General features: G+C 44.3%; 1 protein-coding gene across 3 annotated transcripts in view; it reads right to left on the minus strand.

Moving 5' to 3' along the window:
- Positions 1-569: 569 nt before the first annotated feature.
- rasgrp3 (RAS guanyl releasing protein 3 (calcium and DAG-regulated)) overlaps positions 570-14,961 on the minus strand; it is a 34,671-nt gene continuing 20,279 nt past the window's right edge. For all 3 annotated transcript variants that reach the window (XM_018725018.2, XM_018725015.2, XM_018725016.2), the window contains 13 exons: positions 14,071-14,202; positions 12,948-13,095; positions 12,336-12,509; positions 11,854-11,970; positions 10,925-11,200; positions 9,908-9,988; positions 9,036-9,149; positions 8,452-8,567; positions 6,821-6,968; positions 5,876-5,912; positions 5,211-5,360; positions 4,488-4,867; positions 570-2,295 (listed from right to left, as the gene is read on the minus strand). In XM_018725018.2, the coding sequence (XP_018580534.1) occupies positions 2,287-2,295; positions 4,488-4,867; positions 5,211-5,360; positions 5,876-5,912; positions 6,821-6,968; positions 8,452-8,567; positions 9,036-9,149; positions 9,908-9,988; positions 10,925-11,200; positions 11,854-11,970; positions 12,336-12,509; positions 12,948-13,095; positions 14,071-14,202 (1,882 nt within the window). In that variant the 3' untranslated portion in view covers positions 570-2,286. The remainder of the gene's footprint in view (positions 2,296-4,487; positions 4,868-5,210; positions 5,361-5,875; positions 5,913-6,820; positions 6,969-8,451; positions 8,568-9,035; positions 9,150-9,907; positions 9,989-10,924; positions 11,201-11,853; positions 11,971-12,335; positions 12,510-12,947; positions 13,096-14,070; positions 14,203-14,961) is intronic.

Genomic DNA, 14,961 nt, shown 5'->3' on the forward strand with positions numbered 1-14,961 from the left:
TAACACCAGTAAACAACAAACAATAGTTAAATAAAGTTTTTAAAAAATGTGTTCCAGACCCAGACAGCCCAGACCATCTGCTGGATGACTCCTTTTGTTTCTGCATCCCTCATTAACAGATTCATCTAACCCAAGGAGTAGATGACATACCCGGAGGTGGCACATTGAGAGGGAAAGTGACCTCAGGGAAGGTGACTGGACATGTCCATGTAGAACTGGGGAAAAAAGTTGGTCGGTCCCAAGTACATTGCCATTTTGAAACCTACATAGGGTCAACATCCGCAGAGAATGTGTTGGGGGCGTCTTCAGACAGATCAATAAACTCACTACTGCCCACTATCTGACTGGAGCAACTGGTTGTGTTCCAAACGGTGAGGTCCATCAGGAGCTCTTTGAATTTAGAGTTACTTAGGTTTCTGAGTAATTGATGGACAAACAAACACCATCCATGGCCATCCCTGGGACTAACCAATTTAGCGCCAAGTAAAGGCGCTTAAGCTATTTTCCTCTCTACAGTAAGAAGGTTAGAAGATACAAGCCTAACTCTAGTGATGAAGATACAAGCCTAACTCTAGTGATGCACTCAGAGTAAACACTTAGAAATAGTGATTTTCCTTGATAGATGGTATCTGATAGTCACCCACAGAGCTTTGGCAGATTAGAGGAAGGTTCAGTTGTAGGTATGCCTCACAATGCAACAATTTCTTTAGAAGCATAGATTTTAGTAGACTTTTTTTTTTTATCATTTAATCCCTTTGGTTGTGCCTACTGTCCTTTTACATTAAGTTTACGCTGAAGGTGCTTCGAGATTTCAGCCATGAGGTCAAACTGAACTGCAACATTTTAAATCGCCGTACTGGATGCATCAATGGCCATCTGACTTTCAGGCCAGCATGTCCTGCTGTGTAATCCTGGTTTCCTTGGTGAAGGACAAAGTGTTCCACTTTCCAGACTGATCTTTAAAAGTGCAATTAGCTGGCCTTGTCAAAGATGTGAGGCTACATAACAGGAAAGAGCTTCGTTTATCAAGGTAGCTGCAGTGATCCAGTAGCTTGTATGGCCTCATATTCTGGATGATGTTAGTGTCTGAAGGTCACATGCACGCGCTCACAAACACACAAACATACACACACACACACACACACACACACACACACACACACACAAAACAGGTAAACAGCCCATTTTAGTACACGTTGCATCATAAGATACCATGCATTCCATTTTTCTTGGCTGAGTACCTAATTTGCATGTCAAAACCAGTAAATAATTTTTTCATCCCCGTATTAAAAATCATCAAACAAAGAAAACTGGAGCAACACTGCAGTTGAAGTAGCTCAGTAAAATGACAGCCAAGGACCCCTTGTCCAACGAAAAATCCCTCTAAAATTAAGCTTTTTAAGGTCAAACTTGCCATACTCCCTCATCCTAAAGACAAAACTGTGCTCAGCACATAGACTACCTCAATGTGGGGAATACTGGTTATCTCATTTGAGAGAACTTCTTCTCCAGATTTCAGGGGCTAATAGTCAACATATACAAACTATGATATTTAGGTACGCAATTCGCAACGCCAATAAACCTAGAGGTTGCAATCTGCACTTCCTACCTGTCACTTACACCTACCTTCCTATACATGCTTTATTTCTGCTACGCATAACACCCCGTGGCTTTCGCTGCCCTCTCTCTAGTCTAACTCTGCCACTGTTATTCCAACTGCAGTCAAATTTCGACAGACTTGTCGACCACCTTAAATTGGTCATGGGGGTCTTTGTTGCAATGTCAGCAGTAACACTGAACAGCAGTAGTACTGCACGCACACACTCCCACACATACACAAGAGCTTATACATAACTTAGTCCACATGCTCCTTGCCTCCTCACTTGTCTTCAAAAACTCTTCATGAAGAAACGAGGAGGTGTCCCATGAGCACCTGCTGGTGAGAAGAGGCTGGACTCTTGGTCTGCGTTGGTACGAATCCTTGGGGAGGCTGTTTCTCCCTGTAAGTCAGCAAGTTCCATGGTTCAAGTAAAGGTCTACAAAGCAAACCCAGTGTGTGGCCTACCCGCATATCCGGTGAAAATGATTCCCTGCATTCAGTTCTGTCAGTCAGAACTCAGGCAGACAGGTGTTCTCAGGTCAGGAAGACCCCATTCCCCTATTCAGGCTACTGTGTATTTTTTTTTTGAATCACTGAGCAGGGGGCCACAGGCAGGCCAACACCTCCCCAAGTGAAGACAGCTTCCTGGGCCGGGGGCACGAGGTCCGGACAGCGGGGGCATCAAGTCAGCTATCCTGTGGACACAGCCCAGAGACATGTACTCAATTAATCCATACCCAAACCAATGCAATATATAATTTTTTTTTTTTTTTTTTTTTTTTTTTTTTAACCAGGGATTAATTTTTTTAAATCCTTCCTTTTGGATATACACCCATTGTCCTCTCCGCAGCGTTAGTAGGTTTGAAGAAATCACCCCATTAGGACAGTCAAGGGTATTCGTGTTATGAAAGATGTTCATATGACTGTGGCTGCATCCGGGTGACCGAGAAAGCACAATAGAAGGAAAGACAATGTGCACCACTTTTCATTTCTCTGAAAAAGCATGAACAGAAGTTTGAGTTTCACATGCACCTTGAGTTGGTGCTCAGTCTTGACAAATGTGTTACAATTATTTAAGTAACTGATTTAATATGTTAAAAGTTTGACTGAAAGTACCCATGTTCAAATCCCACCTTCTTCTGTAATACCCTTGATCACTGTTGTAGTTAATTTATACCTGTCGTAACTGGTAAATCATTGTATAAACTGTTAAACAGCTGTAAGTGCTACAGGTATTGCTCAGCTCGAAATACACCTATCTGCATATGTATTTATGATTATGTCAATTCAGAGAAAAGAATCATCTAATTTAATTAATAATAGTATTGGAAGAGCAGTTTCAGTCTCGATATTAGATCAGCATTGGTCGATGGTTGTCGTTGGTAGAGACTGTTAGTGTGATAGGGCGTTCTCGTATGTTGGATTGTTTTAAGCATAATTCAATTTTTGTGCATCGTTAATTGAATGTGTGGTATTCTGCAGTTTTCTTAAATGTTCCCATGAGTGTTTATTCCATGTTTACTCTGTTGGTGTTGTGTTAAATGACTGCTCTGAAGTGATAACTGGGACAGGAGTTGTTTTTCCAAGAATCACCAACGTGGGGTTGAGAACATGAGGGTTGGTTGTGCTCTCTGCTGTATCTCTGCATCGCACAAAAGTAACGTGTGGAAGTACAATGTCTAGGTATATTGCCAAAGTACCGTTGGTCTCTATTATATGCCCATAATTTAAAAAAAAAAAAAAAAATTTTTAATAATTTACCCGCGCCATTGGATAGGACGTTAATTAGGGCGAAGCATAGGACGCTTATTGAATGGAGCCCCATTTTAAAAGCACGGAGTGTAACGCTGTCACTTTATTTCCTAAATTACAATGCTTTTCTAATGGGTACTTAGTTTAACCACTATCCTCTATAGTGTTTTTTTGGCTGCTGTACTTGATGTAGATGAACTTTTAAGAGCAATACCCCACTGCGCAATGTTCTTTGGTTACGGAAAGCCCTTGTGCCAGAGTGGTGGCAATAAGGAAAGCTTTAATAACATGATTAATACCATCTTTGTGTGGCTAGAGCTTTGAGTGTGAAATCTGAGGACATGGGAGGAGGAAAGGACTTAGATCTCAGAAGCCTAGTAGGAGCTATTTATTTAGGAGCTGTCTCCATGGCTTTTAAACTAAGTGTACTTTTCCGACGAACCCTGTTGGCTTTTTGCTTTTCCCCCATTTCACCAAATTCTCTATGTGTCGTTCAAGTTTTTAGGAGAGGTTTCACTTGACAAGGAACTGAACTGTAGATACTTTGATGGCTTTAATTTTCATAGATTAGAGGAACTGTATCTGATTGCTGGGGAAATACTTGTCTAAATAAATTTTTATGGGTGCAGTTTTTTGTGGGGCTGCATTGTTTATTACAGTTACTCATTTAGCTGATGCTTTTCTCCAAAGCAACTATCAACGTTAAGTTACATACATTTATTACCCATTTATACAGCTGGGTAATTTTACTGGAGTAGTTTAGGGTAAGTACCCTGCTCAAGGATACTACAGCCGGAGGTGGGATTCAAACCTGCAACCTTTGGATCCAAAGACAGCAGCTTCAACCACTTTGATACTCGCTGTCCCATACTACATGTACTTTTATGTCAGGAGGGTTTTACATTATGTGTTTAGTTTTAGCTTCTTGGGATGTTGCTATAAACCATACCGGATACACTAGTAATGAGCCGAGTACCAGCCCCGAGGTAGGCGACATGGCTTTTGTGTATTAGCCCTACTAGAGCAATGAGGTGCCTTAAGGTAAAAGGGCAACCATTTCATTTATCCCACTAAGCTTTACTCTAGCATCAAGCCCGACACTAGCATCCAAAAGTAAATGCAGCGTCACGAGTACCTCAAAGCCCTCCCTCTTGTCCTGCTGGGAAGCGAAGCCATTTAACACAGGCTGCCCTGGTCCTTCTGTTTGCTCCTGGGAGTCTTGCCGGTCCCTCTGCAGACCATGAGCCTCGTTCTCCCAACGAGCAAAGCCCTTGGCCTTGGAGCCCTTGCGATGCAGCCGGTACCTCATCTTGGGGAAGGTGTGCGAGCCGCCATCAGTGGCTGCCCAGCCGTGCTCAGGCCACAACGGCTCCGTCTGCGTGGCCTGACTGGTGGTGGCCCTCTGCAGCCGCACCGAGATCTTCTGGGCTGAGCCTGTCATCAGGGTAATTGACTGACCCTCTAGGTTCTGACTCCCTGCTGCCACCTTGGGGAATTCAAACACCTCGTCCTCATCTGCAAGGACATATCCAGTTATCCATTTAGCTCCATTCCTGTGCGCACTAAGTTCAAGGATGTTCTCAAAAATGGAGCACTCAAATTTATCCTTAACAGAAAGGAACTTTGAAATTGGCTGGGATGGTTGGAAAGTATGCAAAGCAAGTAACTTTATGGTTGAGCGACAAGGACATAAGAGGAAAAATGTTTACGTTCTGACGGCTCGCTGTTGCCGTGTAGCTGCTCTGGCCAAAATGATTTAAAATCCTTTGCTAAGCAAGTTAATACAGGCTAAATTTAACTGTGCGTAGCTTCCAGTGTGTTATCAGGTATGCGAGAAGTCGTATGACGTAGGATGGACCTGCACATGCGGGAAGGGTGGGGCTGCTAGGCAGGGAGCTGTGGGCAGGAACGCTGGGCGACACGCCGCCCAAGGATTTGGCTCGCGGTACCTTCCGGCAAGCCAGGACCAACAGCTCCCGGCACTGTTTGTGGCAATTCACACCACAGTCTGAAACAGAGCACGGACATCACGTTTAACTCCCAGCGATGTGACAAACAGCACGATCATCTGCCGACGCGCCCAGAAATGTGAAAAACGGACAGGAATCTGCATCCACACGCAACAATCTGTAGCAAATGACGTTTCGTACAAAAGTGTGACTGTTGACTAGTTTAACCAGTGCTAATATGCTTGGCTAGGCCAGACTGATTTAACATCCCAAGTAATGGGGCAGCCATGTAACACAAGGGTGTTTAGTGCCCAACAGTCCTCGCGTTGTTCATTAAGTTCCATTCGTACGGAGACAGAAGTTAAAGCAACTTTGCAATTTGTCCCCAGAGAGAAGAACATCCACGGAGAATCCGCATCAAGGCACGGAGTCTTATTCCAGCGCGTGTGGCACCGCTCGTAAGTTTGACAAGTTTGACATTGCAGCTGGAAAATGGTATTCAGGTCACTTCAATAAGAGAGCAAAGAGAGCAGAGACACGAGGACAGGGAAAAAAAAAAAAAAATGGCACGCACCTTTGCACTTGTATCCTTGTTTAATTATGCCCCAGAGCTGTGAGAGAGAAATGCCGTAGAGGGAGGAGTTTGAGGCGGAGCAGGGTAGAGGAGAAAAAGTTAGCAAATATGTTGCCAAAAAAAGGAAAGTGATGCTGTGCGCAAGAGAAACAGTGGGCACAGCATCATAAACAGGAAACAGCCTCTCACAACACCCTTCCTGTAGGGCTCCGTACAACTGGGTCTGGAGGTATGTGTATATGTCTGCATGCGCTTGCGTTTCAGTGTTTGCCCACGCACCGCTACCGGGCTGGACCCTCACAAGTCTCGAGTGCAGAAGATTCATATGTGGAAAAACAACGTTACCAGCGAAAGGGCTGGGTGAGCGAGACATCATTGTTCAGGCCGCATAATCTCACGTTCACTACGAAGCTATTGCATATGAATGATTTAAATGTATGCGTACAGATGCCGGGGGGCGCGGTGGCGCAGCGGGTTTGGCTGGGTCCTGCTCTATGGTGGGTATGGGGTTCGAGTCCCATTTGGGGTGCCTTGCGACGGACCGGCGTCCCGTCCTGGGCGTGTCCCCTCCCCCTCCAGCCTTACGCCCTGTGTGTTGCCGGGTTAGGCTCCGGCTCACCGTGACCCAGCTTGGGACAAGCGGTTTCAATCAACGTGTGTGTGTGTGTACATACCAATATGATATGTCATAATAGTGGTTCTCCATCTGTCAGTATAAAATCATCACTCAATATTTCCCTTTAGCTGAAGTGTGAATGATACCAACAGAGATATACACTGTGCTTCTTTGGAGTCGACCTTTGACCTGTTTGGCATTGCAATCAATGAAGGTGGGTATCTGTTTTGCAGAGCTTTGTGACTAAAGACTTTAAACAGTAAATGGAACTGAATGAGGCTGTACGTGAATGTGAACACCGGGAGGAACAGAGAATGAGAGATACACACGAATCCAGCACAGTGCTCGCAGAAGGTGGGTTTCAGGTATGTCATCTCTTGAAAGTTGTGGACAAACCCAGGGCCCATTTTATACTGCAGCAGGGAGTTGGCCCTCAGGAAGTAGGCCATCATTTCATCCTTGCTGATCAGACCATCCCTGGATGCAGACGGAGAGCAAAGAGAGAGAGGTGGATCTCAGAACACAGATATATGTATCGGCGCACGTGCCGATCACAGGGTGCAGTGCACTCGTCTCCCTGTCTGCGAGTAGGGGATGATGCCTTCTTCAAAAATTAGGCCAGGATTCGAAGGAGACACAGAGGGCTGGAGGGACTGCACATGAACGAGCTGACCGTACATGAGCAATGCCAGGCCTCGCTCACGACAGCCTGAAAAAAGCACAGTGTGCCAGAATTTACTGCATCCAGGACAGGGCACATCCCTCTGTCTATGGGAAGACATCCCTGTAAAAGAGATCAATTTTCTTTATCTTCTGCCCTCTCGGATGTGAGCGATGCGTCCAACGAGAGTTATCAAGACATTGATTATTTGTCAGAAAAACTCTCAGACAATGTTGTGCTATATGTTACAAGACTAAATAATTTCAGTACAGGTATCAAAGGAATTTGTATCTGTTAACACAGTTATATATTTTGGGTGCTCATGCTCTTTTCTCTATCAAGACAATGGACATGAAGCTTTTGACCCTGTAGGTGTCAAAATGGCTGTCCCTTACTGCCGCCGGTTGACCTAGAGGGCCTGACACTCCAAAACATCAGGTTTTAAAGGCTGCCCTTCCCCCACTCGCCGCTGCGCTCTCCTCCTTCTCTCTCCAAAGCTTCCAGAACACAGATATGAACCCGCTGAGGCGCGGGGAATGCAATTCTAACACTTCAGTGCACGGAGAACCCGCTGGGACGTCGCTCCATCCTGCGTGTCCTTCGTGATTTGCCACAACCTTCACCTTCTCTTTGCCCTATGCTGCCAGTCATGAGAATAAAATATAATCACGTAACAGAAGGCCTTTAAATTAGCCTTCCATACGGTGGATTGTACCATTCTTAGGCGATCCCTCCCCAGCCTGGACTGTATTTGAAACGATCCTTTAAACTGACAAAGAATGAGGTTTGATCGCACTTTCTGCAGCAACGCCTAAGCACAGGTCTTCAGAGCATGACAGCTGGTGTTCTTAGGTGTGTTCTACAGTGGAGTTCTTCCGCCAGGGCGAACAAGGTGGTTCTGACAGCCCTGTCGCAGCGAAAGACGGTATGAGCCACTGAATCTCTCCGCTCGTCCCATTGCACTGTGATCTTCATTCTCTGCGATGCTCACCCAACCTGACCCTCTGTGCTCTGTCCACCGGGGTGGTAAACAAGGGAAAAGGAGCCGTCCCAAGTCAACACTCACAGAAATACTGCAACTACTACTCTTATCAAGTCACGTAGGCTTCTACTACTCTTGCTGATTTATAGATGAGATTTTACTTTGCTGAATTTTTTTTTTTTTGCTCTGTTATAGTGGTGACTTAACATACACAAGCTTGGGGAACGACCCTGGCCTGTTCACTCAATGATAGGACTGAATTTTTCCTTGTGCGTGTTCACGCGCGGTGTGATGTTGGCGAGGTCCGGCCAACTTACTGGTCCTTGTCCAGGACGCAGAAAGAGTCGAGAAAAGGGAAGTTGGCAGCAATGCTCTCAAAATCCTCCTGAGAGATGTAGCCATCGTGGTCATGGTCATAATTCCTGAACACAGACTGGTAAGAACAACAGAAAGACACAAGTGACCGTAGTAAGTGCTAATGAAAGGTAGATTAACGTGATTCACGTCCTATCAAACAACAGAATAAACAGAAGAAAACACTGCTCAGTCATCACGTTATACACACACAAGTGCAACTAATGAACTGACGTTATAAGTACCACTGTATATAAAATTGTTTTTTCCTCATAGTTGACTGCATTCAAATATCTGTAAATTCCTCAGTTTCGTGTAACATATTATACGAATCAGAAGTGAGTTACCAACATAGTCCTTAAAACCCAAAGAAAACTTGAGAATAATTTTAAAAAGTTTTTACATACTTGCTGATTGAAAGATGACAAATGTGATTTGATTTCATGATGAAAATTAAGCTGGTGGCTGTTTCGGTCAATCATATGATGATGCAACGGAGAGCATAACACCAGCAGATTTGTTGAACTCAGTGATCTCGAGGACTAACCTCCACCACCTTCCTTATGTGTTTGTTGACAACTGAGGGGTCAGGTTTGGTGGGCACTCCTGATGCCCAGTCTAGCGGGGCCAGCGGCTTGTTGGGCGTAGTGGGGGAGGTGGGCTGGGAAGCATAAGCAGAGATGTCAGAAAATTCCTGCTCACTGGCTTTTGAATGGCCAGAGGCACTTGCTTCACAGGTTAGATGTCAGGTGCGTCACTCATCAGAAAGAAAAGAGGAAAAACGGACCTTTAAATACATATGTCAGGAGTGTCCAAACTTCTTTGGCCAAGGGCCACAACCATTATTATGAACTGGTCAGAGGGCCAAGCATGTAAAAATCATAGCAAGTGACACATTGAGTCTTAAATGTCTAAATCAGGATTTTTTACAATTCTATCTTTTGTAGGTGAGGGGTGCAGTCAAGTATATATCTAATGATAACTATTATTATGTGATTAAACAGAATTCATAGTATTTATGATAGGTGTAGTATATAAGAAAAATGTATAATTGTCCTTGTGGGTCACTTCAAGTGAAGTGGAGGGCCACGTGGAGCTCTCAGATCGCATCACTGCATGCCCAGAACATATGCCTTTCCATTTCCATACTGCGGTGTAATTTAGTCTGCTGGACACAGCTTTCTTTGGAAACATATCCAGGCCTTGGTCCTCTGAATCAAACGAATAAACCACTGTCAAAAGAACTGCAGTCTTACCATGGTTTAATAAACCCTGAGAATCGTTTAATGAAGCACAAAATTATTTTGGTATTTACTTTGATCTTGCGAAATATGACAACCAACCATTCAATTAAAAAATAAACATAGTTTTGACCGCCAAAGATCTAAATTTTACTACAGCACGGTACTGGATACTCACCAGAGACTTTGGGTTCCGGGGCTCTCTGAGTAAGGAGAGTTCATAAATCTCATCTTCCGTGTAGTATAAATCAAGGGAGAGCTGGAGAAATCGCACACGCTATGGTTAAAGCATTCTCTCAGGGCACTCTGTCCGATTACAAATATCATTTAATTCCTGAACAGCGTCTCTATGTAACCGTTTCACCGTGCTGCTGTTCAGGTGAATCTTATGGAGAATAAAGAACAACATTATTTTGCTGAAGAAATGACTTGACGAGGAAACTCTCATCAGTTTGTATGAAAAAGGAGAGCTTTCAAACAATGAATCTGGTAGCTGTCTGGACTAATTAATTCACAATAGGGGTCAGTAACTGCTTCCCATAATGGTGGCGATTGATTCTAAAACAGCAGGGATGGAGAGAACAACTTGTAATCAAACAGTCTCAGTAAGATGGCCTTTTGTTTCCTCTATTTCATCAAATTGGTCATTTCCTCCATGTGAAAATATATCCACAATTTAGTGGCGCAACTATGCCATGTAAAGAAGGAATGATGAAGTTTCTTTTTCACATCAACTAAAAAATCTTTTAAACAGCCAAACCAGCACAATTCAAGTTCAAATCTAAAATCAGTGATGAATATTCATATGTGGAACCACTTCTACAGCTTTATTGCAATAAGGCAATGAATAACACTCAAGCGGGGGGGGGTGCAGTGTTGCAGTGGGTTTGGCCTGTGCCCGCTCTCCGGTCAGTCTGGGGTTCGAGTCCCGCTTGGGGTGCCTTGTGATGGACTGGCGTCCCATTCTGGGTGTGTCCCCTCCCCTTCCGGCCTTACGCCCTGTGTTGCCGGGTTAGGCTCCGGCTCAGGCTCACCGCGACCTCGCTTGGGACAAGCGGCTTCAGACGATATGTGTGTGTGTGTGTGTGTGTGTGTGTGTGTGTGTGTGATACTCAAGCTCAGTATGAAATCGCAGGATATTTTGAGTTTTGCGCTGCTCGAACTCAAACCCAGCAGAGCATCAGTGGAAACTCACTGCTAGCAGATAGATAAGGTCCATGTTGGGCTCCACTTGAGCGGTGGCGCTCTGCAGGGACACCAGCTCATTGAAGGTCACATAGAGCTGTTGCATCTTCACCAGGTTGATCTTGCCCTCATCCAGCCAGTCGGGGAAGACCACATGCACTGCAATAAGGTCCTTTAGGTGCACACCCAGGATGGGGATCTTGAAGCCTTCGCAGTCGGTGAAGGCCTTACGATAAGCACAGTAGTTCCCATTTGAGGAAACCAGCTCTGTCATTTCATTCCAAATCTGGAGTGGAAATAGGGGAAAGAAAAAAATGGAATGATCAACAAAACAGCTTCAGTTGGCCAGGCAAAAAATACAAAAGGGTGAAGGAATGTAGGAAGCAATGTCCTGTCACGGTCAATTAAATGCACTTTGATCATAATTTTGTAAGTTCGGGCTCAGGTACATATTATCTTTGAGAAGTAGCTTTGGAGAAAAATACCATTAAATATTTTAAGTAATACATGAATATATGAACATAATATTCATAAAGGGGCTGCAGGTAGTTATTGTTTATTAGTGTATTGGACTCAGAGGGCATAAGTTCAAATCCCACCTCCTGCTGTAGTACCCTTGAGCAAGGTTACTTGTGCTGCATTGCTCCAGTAAAAAATACCCAGCTGCAGAGATGGGTAAGTAATGTTAGGTACATTAACTCTGTAAAATTGCTTTTGAGAAAAGTGTCAGCTTAATGAATAAATTTAATATACATATTTTCAGCATTAGCAAAGGTTTTAAGTCTGTAAACACTGAAATGCCTGGAAATCCTACCAAGAATCATCATATTACATGAATCTTGAAACATAAATACTGGGTTAAAGCGAAAGAAGACCTGAACTGTAAATGAACGGCAACGTGATTGATGAAGCAGGCGGTATCTCAGTCCAAATCCTGACCTTGGTGACCTCAGGGGCGAGGTGCAAGTGGGTCTCCTTGAGGCGGGAGATTGAACTGTGGCTGAGCCCCCCCACCACGGCCATCAGCGTGTTGAAGTTTTGCAGCTGAAGCAGTTTCTGCATCAACAGGACAAGCAGAGGACAGGATTAGAGATGACAAGCCCTGCTTTTCCTTTTCACATGGCACCGATTCCCAGAAGCTTGGCTTGGCCGTTGGGGACACTCAGTCGTACCTGTTGCATTTCTACAATGCTTTTTATAGCAAAAAACACACTGTATTTTCTATGAGATGACAAGTGTCTGCTAAATGAATACATGTAAATGTGAAATACATGGCTGACATGGACAACAGCTGTATTAATTATGGGCAAGTTAGAAAAATGTAGCAAATAAACTCATATATTGGCCGTTTCACAGGCCTTTATTCATTGCCCATGGCCAGTGTCTTAAAGACAAAACCTAGCGAGAATTGGACTGCATACCTGAGCTACGTGGATGAACTTGGTGATGACCTCAGCACGGTGCTGGGGTGTCAGCTTGCTCAGGACCATCAGCTGTACCCACTGTGAAACTCCATTGAAGAGAGCGATAGACCTCTCCAGGGTGGGATTGTCCACCAAGCATCCTTGTGTAACGTAGCTCTGGTAGTCTGTGAACTGAAGGGACAACACAACTGTGAGAGCCATCAGAAGCTTTGTCTTGGACCTCACGTTGCCCCGAGGCAGTGGGCATCATGTGCAAACAACCGTCAAAAAGATAGGAAGAAGGCACCATGCCAAAGCTCCAATCTCATTGAATAGAGAAACACAATATTGCAATTCAGACAAAAAAAACAGGAAAACATTGCAGGAAAATGTTCTCAACAGAAACAGCCCAGCTGATAAATTGTTTATGCACCCTCATCAACATTTGTTTAGCAGAATGGGAGATGTAAAAAAAAAAAAACATTATCTTTGGACAAGGACAAATAGCCAGCAAAAGATAAGTTGTGCCTAAGTAAGTGGAAAATGAGTGTGAACGAGAACATTCCAGAAATTGAGCAGGGGCCAGGGACAGATGGACAGTTCCCAGGTAGAAACATCTTGGAGACCTACAGAAATCCTTCTGAAGGACTTGTACTCCAGGAAGGTTAGATGTTCTGCTAGCTCCATGGGTTCCAGGTGGTCAAACAGCAGTGATGCCTTGCCTTTCTTCAGCTGCTTCTTCCTCTGGGTCAGCTTCCTCATCCAGTCGTAAGATGGGCTGTCGGAGAACATGGTCAGAGATCCCATTTCCCTTGTAACTGTGTAGTTAGCTGCAAGCGTCTCAACATCGCAAGCTGCCTTGGAGAAAAGCGCCAGCTCAATGAATAAACGTGAATGTTTTTGCCAAAACCATGGCAGTGTGAAAGGCCAGTTTTCTATTAATACATAGAAAAAACAACTACATTTTAAGTCCTTCAGTGCATTCATAGAAAGGGGACTTCCATGTAAGCTCTGTTGGACTGGAATTCCAACAGAGCTTACATGGAAGTCCCCTTACTATGAACGCACTGAAGGACTTAAAATATAGTTGTTTTTTTCTACGTCTTCATGTCCGGCTAGCAGAAAATTACATTCCTCTCCATTGTGCTGATCAAGTTATTATTTATAAAGCAATCGGTGTGTTTATTAAGAAATTATTTACAGTAATTTTTTAAACATTTATAGAGACGTGTACACTTCTTGATGGGATCTCATAAAAGTCTTAAAATCTGTCTGTCAAATATAGTGTTATGGAAAACAACGGATCGTCGATGGCTGGAGTGAGGACACTGATGTAACCTGTTCAGAAACAAATTGGAAACTGGGTTGTAAACTACTTTGGACAGTACGTTATATTTACCATCACAGCTTTGCTGCTCATCGCATCACCCAGTGGGCTTCAACACTGAAATTAAGGCTGTGCACAGGAGAACGAAACACAACGTTTCATGGAAATGTGAACTGAGATGGCATCTGTGCCCAGCACCTTCGGCCTATGCACAGGTGTTTGCTCACCTGCTTGTACTAATCTGAGCAGGACAGAGCTGACAAAAATGTCTGGAAAATTGGTATTTGGTCTTCAAGCCCGAGTGAGTCAAGTCTGAATAACTGACTGTCTTTCCAACAGGCATTTGTATAAGGGGGAATGGAGTCTACATGTGTGGAGTGCACCGTAGGGGTCGGTGTTTAAAGCACGATCCGTGAACCCCCATACATGGTAGAGATGTCAATGAGTTTGAAGTGCTCCTCAAAGCCCAGCTGGGCAGCCGCATCACGGAACTCCTCCGTCATTCGGATCAGGCCCAAGTCCAGGTTAAACTCCGCAGGGAATTCGACGGTCCAGTACCTGGGGGCCAGACACATGTTGGAGCATGGGTGAAAAAAACAGCCTTCAACTGACATTTTTAGCATGTGACATGGTTCCAACACTTTAGCTGCGTGCCTGTCACCTGAAGAGAAGTGGCCTTGTCTCATATATAATGCACACCTTGATCTGCAGCTGCATCCATCTGAAGCTACATGAAATCCCACTGCAAAACTGAGCAGTGCATAACGGCATGTATGAATCAATAAATAATCACAGTGTGCCATTACAAATTAAATATATTCTCTTAATCTCTGACCGTACCAGGGAGGTACAACGTTTCACCCTTCCAAAGGTTCGAGTCTTTTTTATAGACACATGCTGGGCAGGAAGGATGGCTGCTGTTCTTGTTGCGGCCCATTGTGCTTAGGAGGCTGAATGATTCATGGCTGGATCACAAACAGAAGCAGAGGAAATGCAGCACCGGAGGCTCTTCCAGAGCCTGTATCCGGCCACTCGTGATGTGAGGAGTGATGCAGGATGGCGGGGGATGTGCTGATAGTCACAGGGACCCCGGCACACGCAGTACACATGAAATGCCAGGTTTTAGGGTTAAATATTGGAATTAATATGATTAGCATTTTGACTCTATTAATAAATGCCTGATGTGTAATTATCTGGTTTCAGTACAAATCCTAAAACCTGTCCATGCTCTGCACAACAGACTAAGGTCATGAATTAGAAAATAGCAGAAATATGAATTTACACACACAGATTGACTGAAACCGCTTGTCCCGAGAG

This window comes from Scleropages formosus, chromosome 8, assembly GCF_900964775.1.
Source record: "Scleropages formosus chromosome 8, fSclFor1.1, whole genome shotgun sequence".
Classification (NCBI taxonomy): domain Eukaryota; kingdom Metazoa; phylum Chordata; class Actinopteri; order Osteoglossiformes; family Osteoglossidae; genus Scleropages; species Scleropages formosus.